Here is a 19,485-nt window from a genome sequence, read left to right on the forward strand (position 1 = left end):
GAAAATAAAATATATGACATTAAAAATATATTTAAGAGATGATATTATATAAAAATTAATAATAAAAAATAAATATATTAAAAATAAAATATATAAGATTATAATAATAAATAAAAATAAAATATATGATATTAAAAATATATCTAAGAGATGAAATTATATAAAAATTAATAATAAAAAATAAATATATAAAAAGTAAATATATAAGATTATAATAATAAATAAAAATAAAATATATGACATTAAAAATATATCTAAGAGATGAAATTATATAAAAATTAATAATAAAAAATATAAATATATTAAACTTGTATTTTAATAATTAAAAATAATTTTAAAAATTAACATTACATTCCCAACAAAGTATTTATAAACTATAAGACGTAATGTTATTTTTTTTATATTTTAATTATTATTTTGCTTGCATACCAAGCACTGTAATGTTATTTTTCCTATAATCACATTACTTATAATCACATTGTATTATAAAATATCAAACGTCATTTAAGTATAAATTTAGTCTCAAATTATTGTATTATTTATCTAATTTATTAAATTGGCGCTGACAATAGAATTAAAAAAAATGGAATTTGGATAACCTTTTAGATTAAGTTTTGGTCCACAAATTTTATTTTAGATGTAAATGTGCAATTTGAGCATGTCAATCATGCCAAATTTTAGAGTTGAAAAAAAAATCACATGTCAATAAGACAGTGACGTGGGACCAGAGTTTACTGGCATTGAACGGGTGTGGGTCCATTTCACGCGCCAACGCAGAAGAAGACACCCTTTGCCTCGTTTTGAAGAATCTTCGTAGTTCCTGCCAGTTGCCAACACACGCACCTACACGTCACACGCGCCTCTCATTACTCGGCGACTGTTTGAATTTCAAACTCGGCGTCCGGACATTTTAACAGTTTCACTGTTTTACCTCTTGTCTGATCTTCAGTCAACCTCAATTTAACTCCAACGTTAATCCGCACTTGACCGGTCAATATCTTTAACGTCGTTAATCTTTTCTCATTTTCTCCACTCCTAAGCTGCCACGTGGGCCCTATCAACTTACGGCGTTTACACTTTAAGATGGCCTCGTCTCCCTTTAAAAGCGCGTAAAGCTCTCGTCAGACCTGAAAATTTTTTTTCTTCCCTTTCTTTGCTTTTTTCTGGATCTGGAATTCTCGTCGGTCTAGCATGTCTTCAACGTCGTCGTATTGGTGTTACAGCTGCACCCGTCTGGTTCGCGTCCTGGCTGTAGACAACGGAACCAACGGCAACGTTGCATGCCCGTACTGCGACGGAGGTTTCATTGAGGAGATCGAATCATCGGATAATCACAATCGTCGATTTCCAGCCATGTACATGATCACCAGCAACGATAATAATCGTCAAAACTCGAATCGGACACGAAACCTCGTCTTTCGTCGAAATCGTCGGAGTTCCGTTGACCGGTCAAACATCAATCCAATTATCGTCCTACGTGGCGCCACAGACGACGAGAACAACAACACCAATGGCAGCAACAACAGCGGCTTCGAATTCTTCTATGACGACGGATCCGGGTCGGGCTTAAGGCCCATACCGACTTCGATGTCCGAATCGTTAATGGGCTTGGGTTTCGATCGGTTACTAGAACAACTTTCCCAGATCGAAATAACCGGATTGGGGCAACCAGAGAACCCGCCAGCTTCGAAATCGGCGATCGAATCAATGCCGACGATTCAAATATCTCCGACCCATGTTTGTTCAGAAACTTACTGTGCCGTTTGTAAAGAGCCTTTCGAGCTTGGGACCGAAGCTAGGGAGATGCCATGTAAGCATATTTACCATGAAGATTGTATCATCCCATGGCTTTCCCTTCGAAACTCGTGCCCCGTTTGCCGCCACGAAATGCCGTCGGACCGAAGCGAGTCAAACGATGACGCTTCGGAGACAGTGGGATTGAGTATATGGAGGTTACCGGGTGGGGTTTTTGCGGTGGGAAGGTTTAGAGGAGAAAGGGAAGTGCCCGTGGTTTACACGGAGATGGACGGAGGGTTTGGGGAATCGGGTTCGGGTCATGGAGCTCCGAGGAGGGTCTCGTGGGTTGGGGTTAGAAGAAGAGAGAGTGGGTTTAGGAGAGTTGTTAGAAGCGTGGCGTCGTTTTTGAGGGGTTTAAGGTCTCAGTCTCATCGTGGAAGTGAAGAATCTGGTGGTTTAACCAGAAGTGGTTCCACTTCTATGCTCAGTAGCTTTACAAGAAGTAGAAGCAGAAGCTCAAGCTCGGTTCTGGAATGAGAAAAGTTTTGGGGGTAATTATAAAAAAAGAAAGGAAAAATTATTTTTACTTCTTTTTTGGTCTTGAATTTATGGAAATATATGTGTTCTTTGATTGTTGTAAATAGCATTTAATTGGCAAGAATTTGAATTTTTCATGTAGTAATATATCAGTTGCAATTTCATCTTTAGTTTCTGTGATTCAATTTGTTGCTAATTGGATAGCAAAAAACAGAGGAGTGGAGCTAAAAGAATGTAGAAAGCTTGGGTCTTGTTTGATCGAAAACAGAAACCTTGTCGTGTCAGCCACCCAGGTTTTGGGGTCTTAGGGGAATGGGGGATACTGCCTTTTCTGGTGGGGATTTTTGGCAGCAAAGGTTTTAAAGCTTTTGTGATTATCTGATAGCAGTAAATTTAACTTGTCAGCATCCGCCCTTACACATGTTTGAAAGCAGAAAGTCGAAATGGGAACTTCCTTTCCAATTCCCAAGTTACCCAAAACATTAAAAAGTCGTGGCCTAGTTGTTAAAACCTTGCTACATAAGATAATACGAAAGCAAGCAGGCGAGATATAAATCCAGAGTTTGCCGATTTGGTCTAATCTTCTATCCAGGGGAAAATGAAGTATTCTAGTTACCATGCCAAACGCCCCCTCATTTGCCCCCGGCATCCGCGGGCCGAGCCGGATGTGATGTAGGCAAGACATGGCCTGGCCTGGAGCCAGGACCAAATGGAGGTCATATGGGACAGCTGGAATTGGGGGGCAAAGTTGCGCCATCCTTTGAAACTGGTGACGTGTCCAAAACTTAAGCTTTGGAGAAACGAACACAGGAAGAAAGACTGTGAGAAAGGAAAAGGAGATTCCACCGACCAAACATGGCAAAGTCTGCACTCACTGCGCTCTCCTGTCTGGTTAACCATTAATGTCGCCAAACTGCTACTTCCAAACTAATACTAATTTATTGAACAACTGTTAACATCTAATTAATGCCTTAATCGTTGTCAACAATCATTATCATCTATTTTATCTTTATGGTGAATAAAAGTAATTTTAATTTTAATATATTTATGGAATTTTCGAAGATAAAAAAGTAATTTTGAGAAATTATTTATTTTGAATGTCATTGCAAGAAAAGAATTGAGACATTTGCAAGTTTTGGATTTCTGATTTGGTGGTGAATCCGTACACACTAGAAATCTGATGGGCCACAGAATGCTAGATCTAACGGTTGTTATGAAGTCATCCACGCTGTCAACAAGACGTGGCAGCGCTTAGATCCGAAGCAAGTCCACGTGCCACTCTCTAGAGTTCTCTTCGAACTAGAAAAATAACATTAAAAACCGAAGTAAAAAAATTAATTGCTATCAACTGTTTAGTTTCGGACCAAGAAAGAGAGCGCAACCGCAACAGCTAAGAAAGGAGAGAGAGAGAAAGAGAGAGAGAGTTTGTGGAATTTTCTTCTTCTTTTCCTTTTGATTTTTCTCTCAGATTGTTCATGTTATGCAATTAAAGGACTGCCGTTTGATTGATTGATCTTCGTTTTTCTTGTGTAAGTATTGTTCTTTGTTTCTCTGCATTGAATTCTGTTTGTTTTCCGAGAAAACGGAGGAAAACTGAGACTTTCTTTTTGCTGTTTCCTTGCGTTTTCTCATCAGCCAAACAAACCTGGAAAGTCGACTTCTTCTCTTTTTTCTTTTTGGTTTTGTTAGATTTTGATTCATACAGGGCAATGCAGGCTAGTGTGCTAATATATTTATTTATGTCTTTGAAAATAGTATTAATTTTGCTTGATTCTGCGGTTGATTCTGTCTTTGCATGTGGTTTTTTTAATAATAATGTTCAAATTCAATAAAAGGAAGAAATTTAATTCATAAACTTTGAATCTTTTGCTTCTGAGTTTGTGTAAAGTATGGCTTCATTAGCATAATATAGTATTAACTATGCTTTAAAGGCTGGGGCTTAATAGACAATATTAAAGTACTAAAATAATGACTATTGACAAGGTAAATGGCATTCCAATTCATAAACAATTAGGTCAATTGGTTTCTTAAGTTATTTTAAACTGGAACGGAGAGGTAGAGATGTAGTGGTGTTAACCTTTTAATAAATTATCTATTGGATTTCATTAGTGGGCCAAATTTGATAAGCTTTAATGGCTTTTGAATGGGTCATGCTCTGAATCAGTAAATTAGGTGGTTAGGTCTCGATTTTTTTCATGCATAAAGGGGTTACTATGACTGTTTCCACTGAAAAAAATTTATGACCTTTTTGCTTTTCCTTGTTGGATTCCAAATCCTTTTACCATAATCTGTGATTTTGTAGAAAAACTACTGAAATCTGTGGTTTTGTAATTACCATTTCAGAGCTTAGAGCATGTTGACAGATAGGTACATTTCATAATCATATGTAGAAAAACTGACTTCTATTTGAGACTCAAGAGAAAGCATTGGCTCAGACATCACAAACATGTGACTGTAGACTGACATATTTGTGAATAACCATTAACAGGCAAGTGTACTACTCTATTTCTCTCCATAGCTTGAGTTCTTATGCCACTAGAAGTCTTTTATCTATAAGATTTAAGACTTGTTATGGCATGCAATCTTTTGGGATTAACAAAATTTCTACTTTTCAAAAAAAAAAAAAAAAAGAGGCCAAAGATGGGACTGGTGGATAAGATATTGAGTACGTGAGGGGACTTGTTTTTAACTTAATATAGACCTCAGCAATCCTTAAAATTTGAGTATAATTTCAATTTAATAAAGCTTGATTTCCTGGCTGTCTATACTTTGTTTGATTGAAATTGACTTGTAATATTGATTAAAATACGATTGAAATATAATAGGATTTGAAAGTTTCAAGAGAAGAAGTTGTTTGCATTCCACCTGCTAGTGGAATATCTGCATTTTGCAGCAATGAGTTTTGTTTTCCGAGGGACTAGAGGAGATATAGAAAGCGGGTTTTCGGGATTTATTCCTGAACGTCCTGCTGTGGTATGTTCACTTATCCACATCTGTACTTACCCGTTGGATAGCCAGATTGTCTTCTACTACACAATGGGACTTGATCTTCTCACTGTGCCTTTTTTTTTAGCGTATACATGCAGCCCGACCGGTTAATTCCAATTCACTGGCCTTTCTCGTTACAGGTAATGTTTCTAGTTCCATATGTTTTCTCCCATTGCATCTTTTAACACTTGTCCCTAGTCATTACTTATTGTAACTTCAACTTGCATTCTAATCTGTTCTTACCTGTTTGTTTTAAGCAGTTCTGTTGCTGTTTATGATTTTAAACTCTCACCAAATGTCACCAAACTTTCTGGTATGTACTCACTACGCATTGAATGGGAGCATGCTGGTAATGCATGGCAATTATGAAGGTATCCTCTGTGTCTGTGCATGCAGCTTTGGGTAGTAGTGGGTGTCTTTTTAATGGCTACGAGCCTGAGGATGTATGCAACTTGTCAGCAACTTCAAGCTCGGGCCCGAGCTCATGCTGCAGCAGCTAGTGGTTTGCTAGGCCATACCGAGTTGCGTTTGCACATGCCACCATCAATTGCTTTTGCTACAAGAGGACGCTTACAAGGACTAAGACTCCAACTTGCACTTCTTGACCGTGAATTTGATGACCTGGGTATGGTGCTTTTTCAAAATTCAGTCATAAGATTCTATGCTTTGGATTTAACATGCATTGACAGATATCCAAAGGGAGTTTTGGCTGTAATTTAGGTGGTTTTATGGAGATTAATACTTTTTTGCTTTCTCCTCCAGATTATGAAACCCTGAGAGCATTAGATTCTGATAATACTTCCACAACTCCTTCAATGAGTGAGGAAGAGATAAATGCCTTACCTGTGCACAAGTACAAGGTCCCCGGCCCAGAGAGGTACACATCAGTGCTTCTGTTTAAGTAGCAGGAATTTTACCACTTACAGCTATGCTCTAGTTGTGAACTAGCATGTGGGGCTTGCTTAATTTTCTTTTGACCAAGTTCATAGTCGCATTGATTTTTCTTCCTCGTTATTTTTTACAGTGCTGGATCATCACTGCAGCAGGCATCATCTTCATCAGCCTCTATCGAGGTATCATTAAATAATTTAAAGTTTAATTTTTTTAATAAACTAGAAAATATTGTTGATTAGAAACCACTTTTAAGTAATTCCTTCTGGAGTTGGTCACTCTGTTTTCAAGTTGTAATAATTTTTTCATGAAGCTTTTATACTTTTCAAAGAAGATCTCGGGTAACATAACAAATCATTGAGTACATCTCATAATCAAAGTTGGCATAATCATAGAGGGCATTTAAGTGTTCAACAAAAATTTGTCTGTCTCTGTGCATCTTTATAAATCATTTTATATATACTGTTTTTTCATGGATGGTTTTTGTAATCTAAGTCACAAATCTCGGTTGCAGCCAAAGCAAGATTCTAGGAAAGCTGATGGGAGTATGAAGGCTTCAGAAGATGAACTAACTTGTACTATTTGCTTGGATCAAGTTAACAGGGGGGAGCTTGTTCGTAGCTTGCCATGTCTGCATCAGGTTCTAGCTCTACAGTCTACTTGATTTCTGTTGTTATCTAATGATTTTAAGGTGTACAAGTCATTTGTCAAAACTGTGGTCTGTTTTCCCCCTATTTGTTCTATGATCATCTCCTAGTCAAAGGAATTGCACTTACCAACATCTCACATCTATACTGCAATGGTGATTTTTTAGTGAGTTAGACCTAATGACCTTACAACAACATTAGCTAGTGCTTTTTTGGAAGTAAGCTCAAGGTTTTGTATGCTTCTGAATTCGTATTTAAATTGTAATATATGTTGTTGAACAGTGAATGCTAGAAATTTTGCATCACATGCAATTTTTCCATCTCTCGGGAGTGTAATGTATTAGTGTTTTTTCCAACCTTTCCATTTTCTGAACCGTTGTTTCTTAGTAGTTTCCCATGTTATCCTCATAAACATTGTAAACTGAAAAATTATTACCAAATTTCATGGGAAATCTCTTTTTCATGGATGCGACTTTGAGAAAATATTCTTTTTCTTAAACCTTTCAGAGTTAAATGCATCTGTGAACTTCTGACTTGTTGAAACTGTAAATGTCTGTCTTTCTATCTTAAATGCATGACCTTTTACCATTATCGTTCTAAAGTCTGTTCTTGACTTTTTCTTTTAATTACTTGGCCAAACATTTCTGATTTCTTGATGATTCTTGTTCTTGTGCTAGCATCCTTATGCTTCTTATGCATAGTGCTAATAGTTAAACCCTAAATTCTAAATCCTTCCTAGAATACCGACTTGTAATAGATGTTATCTTGATGTCATATCTATTATATGGTATTTGATATATTAACAATGTCTTTTCTTTCAGTTCCATGCCAGCTGTATTGATCCGTGGCTGCGGCAACAAGGCACATGTCCTGTATGTAAGTTTAAAATGGGGTCAGTATGGCAGGAAAACAGGGGGAGTGAGTCAGATGATTCAGACATGGTGTAACTTGACCCCCCTAGTAACACAATCTGTATATGCAGTAAAGTATATCTATTATGTTTGCAGTTACATGAAAAGTAATGTTTTTTGGATTGTGTTTGTAAATATCCTCGTCAGTATGTTATCTATCATGGACTTCATGAAAGAAAATGAGGGTATAGGTTCATCATGCTTAGCCTTGTACCTTTAACTGTAAAAAATTCCATATGATCTCATCTAATATACTCTGTGTGAGGTCATTGGTTCCTTTTGGATAGATTTGTAGCTTTATTTTTTTTTTTTCAGATTCCATCCAACACATATCTTTATTCTACTTTTCTATGAATTCCCTTCTCCTATCTTAGCGCTGGAATTTTGGTGATGCTTGTGGAAGATCTAGGACTTCATCTCACCACATGTCACATATTCTAATGGCATATATTTTTTATGTTAGACATGATGAAATGCTTGATATTTGGTTTGTGATTCAATCATTATATCTAGGAAGAAGAAGCCGGCAATATTAAAATGCTTCATTGAGCCATTCTCTAGGGAGCGCTTTGCATTAGCTGGCATCACTGTTATCTTCTAATTAGACATTAGCATCACTGATTATGTCATAGTCTTCATCATCTTTCTCATAGTATGGAATATTAGTATATTATCTCTGACCTTAAGGTGATCTTGTTCCTTACCGTGTGAACCGACAAGTCACACCAGATAGATCCAGATTTGGCTTCGGTTTAATCTGTAGCTGAGCCTGGACATTGGGGCTGCATCGCAGGTCATGGATTGGTGCTGAGAAGTGGGTCATGATAGCTGAGGTAAAAGGAAAATTTGATAGTGCATTTTTCGTGCACAACTCTTTTGGGAAGAAATATATATATGTAAAGTTGTTTGAACGGGATAAGCCTATGGGAAAAGGGACGAAGGTCCCCAGAGTGAAGCCTGGCCCAATCCTTTGCCGTCATTGACAGGCTGGTCTGAGGATGACACCAAACGAAATAAACATATTAACCGCGTGCAGTACAATAGTACTACGAACTCTGCAAAGTCAACGCTGTACTGCAAATTAAGAAGTGGCGAGCAAATCCGGGTATTTATGTATCAACGCTTAGAAGTTAGATGATAACTAACGTCAACTAATCCACGAAAGAGGGAAGAAATATCCATCAGCTCTAATCTATGGCCACAATTTCTTCTTCGGCAAAACTTAAGTCAAAGTCCCTGTTCATTTTTCTCCTCCTCTTGCAATTCTCCATAACGAAAGGTCATGGAGGGGACGATCACGAGGACGAAGGTGACCATGCAAACTTGCATGAGAAGGGCTTAATCTTGGTGAAGATATGGTGCTTGATAATTCTTCTAGTCAGCACTTTTGCAGGTGGTGTCTCCCCCTACTTTTACCGATGGAACGAAAGTTTTCTCCTCTTAGGCACCCAGTTCGCCGGTGGGGTTTTTCTAGCCACCTCTTTGATTCATTTCTTGAGCGATTCTAGCGAAACTTTTGATAAGCTCACGACTAAAACCTACCCTTTTGCATTCATGCTGGCATCGGCGGGCTATCTTCTCACCATGCTTGGTGATTGCATAGTTATCTATGCTACATCAAGTGGTGAAAGAGAAGCTAGAGTTGAAATTGAGGAAAGGAGAACTGCTGATGAGGAGCACTCTAAAGATGTAGGAATGGATGCCAACCCAGTTTTCCTGAGGACGACTTCACTCGGGGATACTGTGCTTCTTATTCTCGCCCTGTGTTTTCATTCAGTTTTCGAGGGCATTGCCGTTGGCGTTGCGGGTAAGTTTCTAGAGCTTTCATTTATCCAGTTATGCGTAAACAAGCTTAGAGAGGGAGGAGAGCACTGAGCACTATAGCTGGAACCTAATAGCTTTTCTTTAGATGAACCCGAGTTGAATATAGCACAAACTTAATGAAGTTGCTTCACGTTTCAGCCCTTCGATATATCACCCATAAGCCTGTTTCCATGCTTCAGATACCAAGGCAGATGCGTGGAGGAATCTTTGGACAATATCACTGCACAAAATATTTGCAGCCATTGCGATGGGCATTGCACTGCTCAGGATGATACCAAAGAGGCCATTTCTATTGACCTGTGGTTACTCTTTTGCCTTTGCTGTTTCTAGTCCCATCGGAGTAGGGATCGGCATTGCCATTGATGCAACAACTCAAGGGCATGTAGCTGATTGGATTTACGCAATCTCGATGGGACTTGCTTGTGGGGTTTTCGTTTACGTTGCCATCAATCATCTTATCGCCAAGGGCTTCAAACCACAAGCAAAATGTTACTTCGACACTCCCTACTTCAGGTTTCTTGCTGTGCTTCTTGGAGTAGCAGTTATAGCAGTTGTTATGATCTGGGACTGATGTAACTCTTTGCATACTAATTTGTAATTTTCTTCAATTATAATGAATGCAACATCAATAGACAAATACCAGGCATTGAAATTACTCCATGTTCAAATAATATTCATCTCGAATATTGTGCCTATTGAGAAAATATATTTGGGAACCTTAATCACATGCTCCAAATGACAGAGGAAACATATCCCCTTCTTTCAGCACAGAAATATAGTTCTCTTCAAATTATGTCTGGATTTTGTACATTGAATTCTGTCCCTGAACTTTGTCAATGGAATTTCCTTCAACTGATATTTACCAGGAATGGCTTCAAATGAACATGAAATATACCATATAGGGAGGCTGTCCGAATATATCGGATTAGAGTTCTCAATAATTCCAGCCGCATTGATTGTATGAACAGAACTTTATAGTGTGAAGAATTGGAAACTCTCCTTCTTCCCATCTTTGTTCTTTTTCCAATCACCTCATTCTAATACAGGTATGTGCTTGCACTTTAACTCCTGGTTGGACTACTGGAAAAAGGAACATAAACATGAAGAAATCTCCATGATGCTAGTATACGCATACTCTGAAGCAAGTAAAGTAGAGCTACAAATAGTAGCCTAGAAGATTTGTAGTTGGTGCAACCAAAAATTTTGTTAGTCTAAACTAAAGTCTGATTAACAAACTATTTTCACAAAACACTGTTAGCCATAGACTCAATAGACTCTAGCTAAATCTGCTTTATCTTTAACTTGATGACAAAGCTTCAGTGATTGGTTTTTGTTATTTACAGTAAGAAATAGCAAGGCAGACACCATAATCATTTCCATTGTTGCTTAAAAGAAAGGTGGGTCAAAAGTCCTTCTCTTCCCCTAGCCTTTGGGGACTACCCCAGGGGTTCTATTTGGTTGAAAAGAGCTGCCATCACCAACCAAAAATGTGCATGTCCCAGTGAACTCTTTCATGAAAATGATCATCATGATGAACGTAAATCTGAATTCACTGGTTGATTATTGGTAAGCTGTGGGAAGATGGTAACTCCTTTGATTGTCTTGATCACCAAGAATATTTAACGGTTAGACTTGACCTTCAAATATATCAGTCGCATAATAACTGAGGGTATATATATGATCATAGAATACATTGGGTCAAAAGACACAAGATCTAAATGCACATTGGTTGGGAGGTTTGTTTCACTGTTTACTTCAGTGGAAATAAAACAGATGAAGTAAACAGGATTATCCTTGAATATCTCTTTCAATGGCTCCATTAATCTTAATAAAGAATTTTCTTTTATTATCCCTAAAGCAAATTGTGGGAGTTTGGAATCAAGTGAGAGAAGGTAGAGGATGCACGCTTACTAACTAGACTGATCCTTGTAGATAAATTTTTATTTTTATGGAAATATTTCTTGTAGTTTTAGTTGGTTTAATTTCTTTATATGCATGTAATTGTGTTGGTTTTTGAGAAAGAGATATCATGAAAGATTTTTATTTTATTTTATTTCTTCCCATCCAAACAATGTAATATCTCTAGAAAAGGGTATCATCAGTTAGCTGTGTTAAAGGTTAGGAATGGTGAAATTTTGAGTATCAAGATATGTTTTAGGGGCATAGCAAGGACAAAAGATTGATTAATTGACTTTAATGATACTCAACAGTGAAGATTGGGCCACGGTTGGTAATTCGTGCTTTCTCAAACCTGTAACATCTTATTACCTAATCAACCAAACGTCTCTATATAAACTGACATCCCTACAGGCTTCCATGAATCACTCCAAAAGAGCTAAACTTCAAAGACTTAGACCAATAGTTTGTTTCCTACTTGTTTTAGCTAAGTAATCTTTTGTCCCAACCAACATGGGTGCTTCTTCAGCTCTTCTGTCACCAGCAGTTCTCATGACCTTCCTTGTTGCTGTTGGCAGTCTCATGGCCCATCCTGAGGTTGTCACTGCAAAGCATGCAGGCAGCACCAGGCACTACCACTTCGACGTATGAAATTATTGCATTTCTTACTTTAGATAGAATGTTGTAGCTTGTGAAGTGAAAGTAAAACATAGGCCTGAAAATTTTATCTACATTATGTTTCTTTTTCTATTGCAGATAAAGCTGAAAAATATCACCCGCTTGTGCCGCACTAAGAGCATTGTCGCAGTTAATGGGAAGTTCCCTGGACCTCGTGTAATTGCCAGGGAGGGTGATCGCTTAGTCGTTAAAGTGGTTAACCATGTTCCTAACAATATCAGCATTCATTGGTATGAAGCTATTGAAATATTTCTTCGTTAATGTTCTGTAAAATTTTGTTATGTTTCGTTTGCTGTGGTATAACCCTTTGGTGAATGACAAAAATGGTGTCTGTAGGCATGGAGTTAGACAGCTTCGGAGTGGATGGGCAGATGGGCCTTCATATATCACACAGTGTCCTATTCAAACTGGCCAGTCTTACGTGTACAACTTTACCATTTCTGGCCAAAGAGGAACTCTCTTCTGGCATGCACACTTTTCATGGCTTAGAGCAACTGTTTATGGACCACTTATCATCCTCCCTAAGCGCAATGAATCTTACCCATTTGTCAAACCCTACAAAGAAGTCCCGATCTTGTTTGGTAATGTTATGCAAATCACCAGGTTTTCTTTCATGGGGCTAATGAAGAGTTCTTTGATGGGATTTGTCTTATTGAGTTCACTTGTCATACTACAGGAGAGTGGTTTAATGCTGATCCTGAGGCAGTTATCAATCAATCTCTTCAGACAGGAGCTGGCCCGAATGTTTCTGACGCCTACACCCTTAACGGGCTTCCTGGCCCATTGTACAACTGTTCTTCCAAAGGTATATAGCCTTAGGGGGCACCAAGCCACCAATTTGGTCACCCAAGCCCTGGGGCCCATTAAATTCACAGCAAAATTCTTATTCTGCCTTTTAATTGTGCTTGTAATTTACAGATACATATAAGCTGAAGGTAAAGCCTGGAAAAACATATCTTCTGCGGCTAATCAATGCTGCACTCAATGATGAGCTATTCTTCAGCATTGCAAATCACAGTTTCACTGTTGTGGAGGCTGATGCAGTATATGTCAAGCCTTTTGTAACCAATACATTGGTGATCGCACCTGGACAAACCACCAATGTTCTCCTGAAAACCAAACCACAAGCTCCCAATGCCACTTTCTTCATGTTAGCCAGGCCATATTTCACTGGTATGGGTACCTTTGACAATACCACTGTAGCCGGTGTCCTTGAATATGAAACACCTTCAAGTTCCTCATCTTCCATTAGTTCGAAAAACCGTCCACTTCTTAAACCAGGCTTGCCTGCTATCAATGCTACAAATTTTGTTGCCAAAATTTCCAGCAAATTCCGAAGTTTAGCCACTACCAGGTTCCCTGCCAACGTCCCCCAAAAAGTAGATAAAAAGTTTTTCTTCACAGTTGGTCTAGGAAGCAGCCCCTGCCCCAAAAACCAAACCTGCCAGGGACCTAACGGCACAAAATTTGCAGCGTCTATGAGCAATATCTCTTTTGCTCTCCCAAGGACTGCACTTCTCCAATCCTACTTCTTTGCCCAATCTAATAGGGGTTACACCACTGATTTCCCAGCCTTCCCTCTTCATCCATTCAATTACACTGGCACTCCACCTAACAACACGCTTGTAACTAACGGGACCAAAGTTGTGGTGATACCATTCAATACAAGTGTGGAAGTAGTCCTGCAGGACACTAGTATCCTGGGTGCTGAGAGTCATCCTCTCCATCTCCATGGCTATAACTTCTATGTTGTTGGCCAGGGTTTTGGCAACTTTGATCCTAACAAGGACCCTGCCAAGTTCAACCTAGTTGATCCTGTTGAAAGGAACACTGTTGGTGTGCCCTCTGGAGGTTGGGTGGCAATCCGGTTTCAAGCAGACAATCCTGGTGACAAATGAGAATATTATACAATTTATTCTCAAAATATATATGAATTATTCATTTACTGACACCATATACATTTTCTTTAATAAATGATGCAGGCGTTTGGCTGATGCACTGTCACTTTGATGTTCATTTGAGCTGGGGCTTAAGAATGGCATGGATAGTCTCGGATGGAGAGCTCCCTAACCAGAAGCTGCCTCCTCCACCATCTGATCTTCCCAAGTGTTGACCTTTGTCTCTCCCTGGGACTTGAAGCATCAGCATCGGCATGCATAACCTTATTTTCTCTCTTTTTTTACTTTTTGTTCCTTTTAATTCGTTTTTGGGGGGGTTTTCTTGTAATTTAAAATGGTTCTGTTGTGCGGTAAGGAGTAGCCTATGCCAACGTAGGCATTGAACTGCAGGCTCTTTCCTTGGTTACTCTGCCTGTCGCGGAGAAATTCTTACTAAGAGTCCTTTACCAAGAAAATGGTGAAGGAGGTTTTGTACTTGTTACCATCCAGAGTTTCAATGCTGTTGTTTGGAGCAATAATAATACAAAATTGATCTAATCCATATTTTCAAATTCAATATCCATATACTTCATACATTTTAATTTGCAATGCTATCAAGATATATAGTATTCTATAGTATTCTTTCATTCCCTTTACAAAGGAAAGGTGACCCTAGACTCCCTCAAACACTTTCAAGAAAATTTGAGATTCTGATACCGAAACCTTAATCTATGCATGCAGATGGGGTCGGTAAAATACACTGAGAAATTTTCTTCTGTTACACTATATGTCATACTGTTAATTCTACTAAACTGAAAAGAATTCAAAATTTCTTAAACGACTTAGATTTGGGAGTGCAATAATATGAAAATTGCACCGTCCTCTAACTAAAATTCTATAATTTAGGAACTATTGAAAGATATTTAGTTTATTCACTATATCAGGTTGAGCTGAAGAGGTGAATAGTAACAAATAAATTTAAAGTCATCTTAAAAGTAAGTAAGACAAATTATTAATGACAAGAAACTACTGTACATATGCCCTTCTGTCAAATCATGGTGGTAAGCTTAAGGCATCTGAATTTCAAATGATCATATTGTAATTTGTAAGCTTTTTGTACGAGGGAAAAAGGTTGCCATGGGCCAGGAGAATGGGACAGATCTCGACCAACATCTAACAAGTGGCCTAGGATGTTGGTTTGGTGCCTCTTTGGCTGACCAGTGAGCAGTGATATGATATTAAGGAAGGTCATCTTCTTTCATAACTAAGAATGACGGAACTTTGAAAAACTTGGACCGTCTTAATAGTTAAATTGACAGTAACTTATGATTCTGTATCTGATGAGACATGCATTCTTTTGTTAATTGATGATGGTGATCACAATGTTTGAATCCAGCCTTTAGGCCAAAGTTGCTGTGTTGCCAACTGGCTATCTAAAGCGAGCAGTGATTGAAATATTAGTCCTTCCATCAAGTACCAGTTCCTTCCTTTTTCTTTTTCTTTTTTTTCTTTTAGTGAACAAACGCTGCCAATTTTCACACCTCTTGTTCTTAATCAATATGGTGAACTGTTTCCCTAGACTGCATTCATTTTTTGATTCCAATCGCCTTGCTATCTTGAGAATGCTGCCACAAGATTTCTTGATGTGTTCCTGCAAGTGGGAAAAATTGAACTGGTACTAAAAAAACTTAGTACTGATTTCTTGATCCCATCGATACTCTGACTCTTGTGTGTTTCGTCCTCTAGAAATCCCTTTCTAATTCCTTATATTTTCTTAGATATCTTTTAATAAGGATTCCATGCAAATTCCATTGCGAGATGAATGTTGATCCTGCTGTAGCCTTATCTTTCTTTAGGAAACACATAAATCAAGCAGTTTGGAAGGGCCCTGGTCTATAAGGTATGCAGCATGCAATTTCTTACTTTCTTTCTCATATCTAAATACCTAGATTGCTCTGCTAGAGAAGATTAATATTTGGCTTTAGATAGAGAGGGTTAAATTCAGTTCTTAAGTTATGTTGTTTTGGTAAAATGATACCCCACAGTTGTGTTTTCGAATTATGTTATTTCTATATTTGGAAAGTTACCAATCATAGTTAAGATCTTAAGTTTATTGAAAGAACATGAGTGTTTTACTAGTTTTGAAGTGGTTGAAATCTTGCTGATCATCAGATTTACTTATACTAGCCCTCTGCTCATGGTCTAAGAGATGTAAGGCTCACCAGTCAAATGCACTGAAGTTAAATGATATTTATTGTCAGTTGCTTCCAACTCTGTCTATGGAGGTTCATATATATATTAGCTTTTGTTTTGAGCCTAGGTAGTTGGACGGTAAAGATCCTTATTAATCAAAGGGTTGACTTTTTATGTAAATCCTTAGTTTTCTGATGAAGATGAACAGAAAAAAACTTTTTTAAGTTTTACATAATACAAAACACTGGTGCTAATTGCTAACAATCAGTGTGTTAGCATTACTCCAGATAAAGTTGCTGCAACAGTGGCAGGGAAGTTAATAGGAGGAAAAACATATTGGTCTATGTTTATCAGACAAACATGGCCCTAGACAAAGTGGAATGATGAAAGAGGTCGCATATTTTCCATGTCAAATTAAGCTTTTGAGGAGCTTCATCCATTCATCTTGCTATTTCCTAACTAACAATCAGAATCTAAAAACAATTTAACAAAAATTTTTTGATGTGTCAATGATAGTAGTGGGATCCCCTTGAAGCAATCAGAGCATTTAGTAAAGTATAGACTGTCACACATGCTATATCTGGGGAAGGCTAGAACTGGCTTGATGCTAGATGAAGCAGCATGACGAATGACTGTAGTACATGTATCTCAGACACAATTCTTGGTTTAAGTGTGGTTTGAGTTTAAAAGAGTTTCTTGAATTTTGTTGCCCCACTACTCTTTCCAATAAAGTGTTGAAGAAATGTTTTTCACTGATTCTCAAGCTTATCATTTTGTATCATTTACTGCTACCCAAATAGAGGTTCTTAGCACTAGCTTGAACTGGAAAACAAAAAAAGGAAAAGATCTTAACTAGGGGTAAGAACCTAGAAAGCATAAAGTACTGGAAAGTTTTTAGCACATCAAAAAACAGTTTCAGGGGCTGACTTGGTGAGATGAAAGTTGAAAGATGAAACCTCTTAAAGTGGGGAAAGAAGTGAAAGGAAAAGAAGCAGATCCTTATTTAAGGATCAATCCAAGATTTGCCATTCACTTTTAACTGAAAACTCAAAATTCCTACCTCTTTTTCTAAAAGGGGCAAAAAGATGGCTTTCATTCCCAATGCAGATCCAATAGCCAATGATGTCCTATTATTATAATGGCTGCTGCAACAGCTGATGAAAGGAATCTCTCTGTCATCAAGGCACAAAAATGAAGAAAATGGAAACCAAAAAAGAAAACCAACCCAAAAGCCACTCCAAAAGGAAAATGAGGTTAAGAAGACATCCTGATATTGAGATCTGCTTTTGATTAATGTCTCAAGGGGAAAACAAAAAGAAACCACAGGGTGAAAAAGGAGGAAGAAAAGATTAGAAAAAAGTCTTGCTAGTTTAAAGATTTGACAGAAAATCAATTTGTCCATATAGTCTTTTCTTACAGCTATAAAACTTGTAGCTCTCTCTCATTTATAATTACAAACTGAACTGAACTAAAAATTGAAGGTAAGCAAGGAAAACTCTGTGACATTTTATCTGTTCCTGATCCAATGGATGGAAATCCATGAGTTTCAAGACAAACAAGACCAAGAACCATCCTGCAGAAGCAAGTGGAGAAGAGGGAAAGGAACCTGGAGGATCCTTCCCTACCGATCTATATATATTATATATAATATATAAGATCATCTCCATCTCTTGTCCTTCAAGAATCCCCATGCTTATGCCAGCAAACAAGCATGGCAACACAGCGCCTCATAATGTAAAATCTTGCCTTCTGTTCCTTGGCCAAGCTACTACATTTACGGGAAATAGATGAGCTCTTCTGCGAAAAACTTCGGGGTAGTGGATATTTAGATGAGGAAGAAGAAGACGATGGGCTCTTCTGTGAAGAACTCCTAAGGAGAGGAGACTTGGAAGATATGCTCTTCGTTGAAAAACTCCTCGTGAGAGAAGAAAACTTTGAAGAACTTGATGAACAATGGATACCCGAAGCTTCCTTCTTTGATATTTTCCACTTCTCATCCATGTAATAAGCTTGGAAGCTGCAAAACCACTAGCAATAATGGATAGACAGTTCTCAGAGTTTGATCTCTTTAACCTAACCTGATAACCTCTTTGTCTGCGCGTGGGAAAGATGAGCAGAGAAAAAGAGAAGGTGAGACGGAGATGTGACTGAGAAGGATTCTCAGGGCTGTAGACACTAGTGGGGCTATATGTTCTTATATATATTGCGAAGTAGGGCCTTGCAATTTGAGCTTGTTACTTTGATTTTATCAGTGTTTATTTCAAGTCTCAATTCTCTACTCTCTTACTTAGCACTGATTTTTGTATGCTTATCATCTGAGTTTTGCATGTTATAAGTACCGTTGTTGCTGTCGTGGCACGATACCATTGGTCGGTTGTCTGAGGATTTTGGAGGTCCTCATTCTTGCTGGTATAAGATTTTGCCTGATTTTTGAATCTCCTCACTCTTGGAGATCCATCATTTATTTTTCTAGACACCACTGTCGTACGGCTCCCCATAATAATGTCAGTATTTTAAGTTCGTATCACCAAAAACACACACATGAGAGAGAGAAGAAAAAGGGGAAGGAAGGGGGGAGGAGGGGTCAGAGTGTTGCTAGCTGGTTCTTGTGATAAGGATTTTGTGTCCATTGCTTTACAAAGAGACAGGGTTGGGTTTAAAAATTCAAATACTTTTGCAGTTTGGTAAATGGAACATACACTTATTACAGTGCCATTCTGCTTCTTGATGGAGCCCCACAAACTATAAATGGGGCCTCTTTGGTCTTCTCCCACAACTTCATGTTGAGGGTTACAGCTCTAGCTAGATGCCGTCTTTCCCTTCTCGTAGCTGTAGCACAACCTTCTAAGCTCAGACTGATCACTTGTAAGGAAAGCCTTCATCCCTTACAATGACTTCATTGTAGTGATCATCACCAGAAAATTACACTCTTCAACAAGCTTTCCATTAGCATCAAATTGTTGCTGTGTCTGTCACAAGCAAATAGCAACTTTTACCCTCTCAGCATATTATTTTTCTTGTAGCAATTGATCATGTTCATGCTGGTTTTATAGTTCACTGCCTACGAATTATACATGAATTCTAACTTGACAGATTCCTCAGTTTAATCGAATTATGTAAGCCTAACCATCCCTAGACTGAAGCAGAGAGAGAATGTCTTGCAACCCAACTTTTCTGCTCTGATTTAATAGAGAAATTTAGTAGATATGGTCACTTCCTTCCTCAATGTTTGGTAAAGGAAAGATGCTTTTATCCATTATCCCTCCACTTTTATTTCTCTGAGGGTGATGTGTAGAGCATGATTAC

At 38.0% G+C, this 19,485-nt stretch overlaps 4 protein-coding genes and 1 pseudogene across 4 annotated transcripts; 4 read left to right on the forward strand and 1 right to left on the reverse strand.

Moving 5' to 3' along the window:
• Window positions 1–1,124: 1,124 nt before the first annotated feature.
• Window positions 1,125–2,444, forward strand: RDUF2 (zinc finger (C3HC4-type RING finger) family protein). The gene has a single exon (XM_021422142.1). The coding sequence runs from the start codon at window positions 1,192–1,194 to the stop codon at window positions 2,272–2,274; it is 1,083 nt and encodes a 360-aa protein (XP_021277817.1). The 5' UTR covers window positions 1,125–1,191; the 3' UTR covers window positions 2,275–2,444.
• A 1,159-nt stretch (window positions 2,445–3,603) lies between these two features.
• On the forward strand, window positions 3,604–8,019 carry LOC110411816 (E3 ubiquitin-protein ligase SDIR1-like). Its single transcript, XM_021422145.2, has 9 exons — window positions 3,604–3,803; window positions 5,100–5,247; window positions 5,348–5,402; window positions 5,523–5,575; window positions 5,659–5,887; window positions 6,025–6,139; window positions 6,287–6,335; window positions 6,668–6,793; window positions 7,622–8,019. The coding sequence occupies exons 2-9, from the start codon at window positions 5,170–5,172 to the stop codon at window positions 7,745–7,747; spliced, it is 831 nt and encodes a 276-aa protein (XP_021277820.1). The 5' UTR covers window positions 3,604–3,803; window positions 5,100–5,169; the 3' UTR covers window positions 7,748–8,019.
• A 268-nt stretch (window positions 8,020–8,287) lies between these two features.
• Window positions 8,288–10,190, forward strand: ZIP2 (ZRT/IRT-like protein 2). Its single transcript, XM_021422144.2, has 2 exons — window positions 8,288–9,518; window positions 9,715–10,190. Exons 1-2 carry the CDS (start codon window positions 8,906–8,908, stop codon window positions 10,104–10,106), a joined length of 1,005 nt encoding a protein of 334 aa, XP_021277819.1. The 5' UTR covers window positions 8,288–8,905; the 3' UTR covers window positions 10,107–10,190.
• Window positions 10,191–11,876: 1,686 nt separating this feature from the next.
• Window positions 11,877–14,481, forward strand: LAC2 (laccase 2). Its single transcript, XM_021422253.1, has 6 exons — window positions 11,877–12,076; window positions 12,188–12,339; window positions 12,446–12,690; window positions 12,786–12,914; window positions 13,028–13,996; window positions 14,092–14,481. The coding sequence occupies exons 1-6, from the start codon at window positions 11,945–11,947 to the stop codon at window positions 14,220–14,222; spliced, it is 1,758 nt and encodes a 585-aa protein (XP_021277928.1). The 5' UTR covers window positions 11,877–11,944; the 3' UTR covers window positions 14,223–14,481.
• Window positions 14,482–17,156: 2,675 nt separating this feature from the next.
• Window positions 17,157–18,358, reverse strand: LOC110412607 (small polypeptide DEVIL 11 pseudogene; annotated as a pseudogene).
• Window positions 18,359–19,485: the final 1,127 nt, after the last annotated feature.

Source organism: Theobroma umbraticum, unplaced genomic scaffold (genome assembly GCF_002168275.2).
Source record: "Theobroma umbraticum cultivar Fairchild unplaced genomic scaffold, ASM216827v3 scaffold_95.0, whole genome shotgun sequence".
NCBI lineage: Eukaryota > Viridiplantae > Streptophyta > Magnoliopsida > Malvales > Malvaceae > Theobroma > Theobroma umbraticum.